This window comes from Panulirus ornatus, chromosome 17 (assembly GCF_036320965.1).
Source record: "Panulirus ornatus isolate Po-2019 chromosome 17, ASM3632096v1, whole genome shotgun sequence".
NCBI classification, from domain to species: domain Eukaryota; kingdom Metazoa; phylum Arthropoda; class Malacostraca; order Decapoda; family Palinuridae; genus Panulirus; species Panulirus ornatus.
Genome location: NC_092240.1, coordinates 34,796,730 through 34,802,936, shown reverse-complemented (window position 1 = coordinate 34,802,936; position 6,207 = coordinate 34,796,730). Strand labels below are relative to the sequence as shown.

General features: G+C 40.1%; 1 protein-coding gene across 1 annotated transcript in view; it reads left to right on the top strand.

The window, feature by feature from the left end:
- Positions 1-567: 567 nt before the first annotated feature.
- Positions 568-6,207, top strand: part of clu (clustered mitochondria protein homolog) — a 132,606-nt gene continuing 126,966 nt past the window's right edge. The window contains exon 1 of the mRNA XM_071672221.1: positions 568-728. Coding sequence (XP_071528322.1) covers positions 605-728 — 124 coding nt within the window. The 5' untranslated portion in view covers positions 568-604. The remainder of the gene's footprint in view (positions 729-6,207) is intronic.

Genomic DNA, 6,207 nt, shown 5'->3' with positions numbered 1-6,207 from the left:
GTCACCCAGGCTGTCACCGTCAAGCTATATCGAATAAAAGATTTTTTTACAGTTTCTCCAAGTGTATGGGAGAATTCTAAGACCACATACTTTCTGTGTACATGTGGCTCATGTTGCTATAAACGCCCATTTATATAACTAGGTGTAAGGAGGCTGTTTGTATATGTTTCTTCCAAATGCCGTTATTCAAAACATTTACATCCTTTTAAGAAGATTAATATTTATATTTTCCTTTTGGATTGTTGGTGCTGATTATTTATTCTTAAATGAAACGTACGTAGAAATTTATGTTTCTCAAGTTCCCGCCCTAACAGTTTGAAACAGACGACGCGCTGTAGTATCGCTTGGAGCTGTGCAGGGATACAAGGATCTACGCAACCTGCAACTTATTGACGAATAAGTTTCGGATATGAAATAAATAATCTAATCTTATCAAATATTTGTAGTATTATTTAATATTACCATGATGATAGTTAATGATTTTCATTATCAAAAAAATTATATTATGCAACATGTACATCAATGTCTCGTTTCCCTGTTCCCTGTGAGAGCTCGGCTGGGGTTCAGTAGGCAGTCCCCCACGTGAGTGTATCGAGAGCAGACGATGGCCCAGGAGAATGAAATGGAAAATGGGCCTGGTATTGAAAAGGAAACAAATACGACTGTTAAACAGGTCCTTAAGGAAACAACGTTAAATGAGGCACCAGTCAAGAGTGATGAAGCTGCTGGTAAGTGTTTTGGCTGTACTTGCTGGATGAAGATTAACTTTCGCTGGCTGTGCCTCCTCTAGCAGACGAAAGCCGGCGCATACGACGCACTCGTAGATGACGAAATCTCTCAGCTGTAATCAAGGTCATTGTGAAGTGCACCAGTAAGCACGCATTGCATTCGAATATATCCTTTGGTATTGCAGGAACTAGGAGGGTTGACAGCACTGCGTGAGAATGCACCTAGTATAGCCTGTCTGCTGGGTATGAGTAGTGATGTAAGCAGAGCAAATCAGCTGATCGTATGGGGAGCCTGAGGGTTAGCAGGTCCTTGAAGCCCTGTCTCTTGTGTTGTTACCATGGGCTCCATCTTCATCATGGCGGGTTTTTACACTGGCTGCTGTGATGGGTGTGGTTCAAAGATGTCATTATTGTTAAAGTGAACCATCGACACGCATTATTACTGTAGGTAATGGAATAAGGCGACCTATTTTAAGTTCGTCGCATAAACACGAAAAGGAGGCAATTGAGTGATTGCCGTTCTTGTAAGAATTTGTTGAGCTTAACCATGAATTTCTCTACCGTTATCTTGTAATTTGCTCGTGGCTTTAAACATATTTGATCTTTAGAATTTATTCTCCTTTGATGTAAGAATTTGTTCACCTTTGATATAATTATGTTTTGTACTGTTATGTTGTAACATGGTGTTGGCATTTTATGTGATTGGTTACCGGTATTGGAAAACTACATTTATAGTTAATACACTTTACAAATATTGTATACATTTGTTTGTTTATTATTGTATGAATTGGCTCCAGAATGTTCATGTGACGGTTACATAAAACCAAGATATGGATACCCTTGACGTTGAGTACTTGAAACAAGCGAGCCAGCATACCAGCCTCAGCATTACTGAGGAAGCACACTTGGTGTGCCTGCCGATATTTATGTTCGTCAACGGGTAATGTGTAGATTTAAAGCTTAATTCACATGTACCCGAGACAGTTACACATACACTTTCCTCTCGTGGGATCAGTAACTTTATTAGTTACACAGATTTTACTTCTATGTATATATTTTCACCTGGTTGGATTAAGAATTTAGGTAGTTACATCTGTTTATCTTTCTTTTTGATCCATATATCCCCAGTGAAATCAGTAACTTGTTTAGTAGTGGGTCGTGACTTTAACATTGATAGGTGAATTTAAAATTGGATGGATCGGTACATATATCCCCCGTAACATTAGATTCTTAACCTCTGCCTCTTTTTTAATGTAACATGAACACGAAAGAACTCTAGTAGATAGATGGTGCTTATGGTACGTTTAACTCGCACTTTTCTGTATTCTATATTCGAAGGAAAGTTGATTGTTATCGTTTCTATGATGAAGGATATCTGAGCAATACATTTATATACTTGTAGGGAGGCAGACGTAACGTGTAATGTGAAATATTGAGGAGTATATACCTTATTTTATATGTTTTGATTTTTTGGAATATATATATATATATATATATATATATATATATATATATATATATATATATATGTGTGTGTGTGTGTGTGTGTGTGTGTGTGTGTGTGACTCCATCTGTATGCGTTTGCAATGAGTGATAACTGAACTCAAGTCGTCAATCGATATTGAGAGCTTTCCTCTTTTCAATCGTAACCGGAGTCCGCTTACGCATATATATATATATATATATATATATATATATATATATATATATATATATATATATATATATATATATATTTATTTATTTATTTATTTATACCGATTGCCGCTTCCTGCGTTTCCGAGGTAGTGCCATGAATAGACGAAGAAAGACTGCATTCACTCATCCATTTTCCGTTATGTATAATGCACTTAACCCACAGCTCCCTATCCATACAGACCTTTCCATGGTTTACCTTGGCCGCTTCACATGCCCTTGTTGTTCAGTCCATTGACAGCGTGTCGACTAGTATACTACATCGTTCCAGTTCACTATATCTCGAGCACCCATCTCATCCTCCTGCATGTTCATTCCCTCCTTCCCTCTCCAGTTTGGACTCTCACTTCCTCTTGTTCCCTCCACATTTGACACATATCCTTTTTGCCAACCTGTCCTCGCTTATCTCCACATGATCAGACCATTGCAGTATACCACCTCAGCTCTCAACCACACATCCCTCTTTCCCTTTTATTACTTACTCGATCAAATCACACCACATATTGTCCTGAAACATTTCATTGCAATATATCCACGCTTCTCTATAGCCTATGCCTCGCTACCATATAACATTGTTGGAACTACCATATCTTCAAACATACCCATTGTCGACCTCCCAGATAATGATCTTTTCCACACATTCTTCATTGCTTCCAGAGCCTTCGCTCCCTCTCCCAATCTATAACACTTCCGCTTCCATGGTTCAGTGCGCTGGCAAGCCTACTCCCAGATATCTCACACAATCCACTTCTTCCAATTTCCGTTCAAACTCAAATCTCAACTATCCTCTCCCTCAACCCTGTTAAAGATAGTAAACTTGCTTATATTCACGTTTACTAACTTCCGTTCACACACGCTCAGTAACCAAATTCTACAGTTTCTCGCTCGAACCTGCTACTTGTGCTGTGTCATCCCTGGGGATAGGGTATCCCTGGGGATAGGGGAGAAAGAATACTTCCCACGTATTCCCTGCGTGTCGTAGAAGGCGACTAAAAGGGAAGGGAGCGGGGGGCTGGAAATCCTCCCCTCTCGTTTTTTTTTTTTTTTTTTTTTTTCCAAAAGAACGAACAGAGAAGGGGGCCAGGTGAGGGTATTCCCTCAAAGGCCCAGTCCTCTGTTCTTAACGCTACCTCGCTATCGCGGGAAATGGCGAATAGTATGAAAAAAAAAATATATATATATTAACCATGGAGACATCACACACCCCTGCCGCAAACCTACATTCACTGAGAACCAATCACGTTCCTCTCTTCCTACACGTACACATGCCTTACATCCTCGATAAAAACTTTTCACTGCTTCTAACAACTTGCCTCCCACACCATATATTCTTAATACCTTCCACAGAGCATCTCTATCAACTCTTATCATATGCCTTCTTCAGATCCATAAATGCTACATACAAATCCATTTGCTTTTCTAAGTATTTCTCACATACATTCTTCAAAGCAAACACCTGATCCACACATCCTCTACCACTTCTGAAACCACAGTGCTCTTCCCCAGTCTGATGCTCTGTACATGCCTTCACCCTCTCAATCAATACCCTCCCAATAATTTACCAGGAATACTCAACAAACTTATACCTCTGTAATTTGAGCACCCACTCTTATCCCCTTTGCCTTTATACAATGGATGGGGTTGTTAGGGAGGTGAATGCAAGAGTTTTGGAAAGAGGGGCAAGTATGAAGTCTGTTGGGGATGAGAGAGCTTGGGAAGTGAGTCAGTTGTTGTTCGCTGATGGTACAGCGCTGGTGGCTGATTCATGTGAGAAACTGCAGAAGCTGGTGACTGAGTTTGGTAAAGTGTGTGAAAGAAGAAAGTTTTAAGAGTAAATGTGAATAAAAGCAAGGTTATTAGGTACAGTAGGGTTGAGGGTCAAGTCAGTTGGGAGGTAAGCTTGAATGGAGAAAAACTGGAGGAAGTAAAGTGTTTTAGGTATCTGGGAGTGGATCTGGCAGCGGATGGAACCATGGAAGCGGAAGTGAATCATAGGGTGGGGGAGGGGGCGAAAATTCTAGGAGCCTTGAAGAATGTGTGGAAGTCGAGAACATTATCTCGGAAAGCAAAAATGGGTATGTTTGAAGGAATAGTGGTTCCAACAATTTTGTATGGTTGGAGGCGTGGGCTATGGATAGAGTTGTGCGCAGGAGGATGGATGTGCTGGAAATGAGATGTTTGAGGACAATGTGTGGTGTGAGGTGGTTTGATCGAGTAAGTAACGTAAGGGTAAGAGAGATGTGTGGAAATAAAAAGAGCGTGGTTGAGAGAGCAGAAGAGGGTGTTTTGAAATGGTTTGGGCACATGGAGAGAATGAGTGAGGAAAGATTGACCAAGAGAATATATGTGTCGAAGGTGGAGGGAACGAGAAGTGGGAGACCAAATTGGAGGTGGAAAGATGAAGTGAAAAAGATTTTGTGTGATCGGGGCCTGAACATGCAGGAGGGTGAAAGGAGGGCAAGGAATAGAGTGAATTGGATCGATGTGGTATACCGGGGTTGACGTGCTGTCAGTGGATTGAATCAGGGCATGTGAAGCGTCTGGGGTAAACTATGGAAAGCTGTTTAGGTATGTGTATTTGCGTGTGTGGACGTATGTATATACATGTGTATGGGGGGTGGGTTGGGCCATTTCTTTCGTCTGTTTCCTTGCGCTACCTCGCAAATGCGGGAGACAGCGACAAAGCAAAAAAAAAAAAAAAAATATATATATATATATATATATATATATATATATATATATATATATATATATATATATATATATACACACATGTACATAATTCATACCTGCTGCCCTTACTCACTCTTGTCGCCACCCCGCCACACATGAAATATATATATATATATATATATATATATATATATATATATATATATATATATATATAGGTGCAAGAGGTGAAAAAAAGGGCAAATGAGAGTTGGGGTGAGAGAGTATCATTAAATTTTAGGGAGAATAAAAAGATGTTCTGGAAGGAGGTAAATAAAGTGCGTAAGACAAGGGAGCAAATGGGAACTTCAGTGAAGGGCGCAAATGGGGAGGTGATAACAAGTAGTGGTGATGTGAGAAGGAGATGGAGTGAGTATTTTGAAGGTTTGTTGAATGTGTTTGATGATAGAGTGGCAGATATAGGGTGTTTTGGTCGAGGTGGTGTGCAAAGTGAGAGGGTTAGGGAAAATGATTTGGTAAACAGAGAAGAGGTAGTGAAGGCTTTGCGGAAGATGAAAGCCGGCAAGGCAGCAGGTTTGGATGGTATTGCAGTGGAATTTATTAAAAAAGGGGGTGACTGTATTGTTGACTGGTTGGTAAGGTTATTTAATGTATGTATGACTCATGGTGAGGTGCCTGAGGATTGGCGGAATGCGTGCATAGTGCCATTGTACAAAGGTAAAGGGGATAAGAGTGAGTGCTCAAATTACAGAGGTATAAGTTTGTTGAGTATTCCTGGTAAATTATATGGGAGGGTATTGATTGAGAGGGTGAAGGCATGTACAGAGCATCAGATTGGGGAAGAGCAGTGTGGTTTCAGAAGTGGTAGAGGATGTGTGGATCAGGTGTTTGCTTTGAAGAATGTATGTGAGAAATACTTAGAGAAGCAAATGGATTTGTATGTAGCATTTATGGATCTGGAGAAGGCATATGATAGAGTTGATAGAGATGCTCTGTGGAAGGTATTAAGAATATATGGTGTGGGAGGAAAGTTGTTAGAAGCAGTGAAAAGTTTTTATCGAGGATGTAAGGCATGTGTACGTGTAGGAAGAGAGGAAAGTGATTGGTTCTC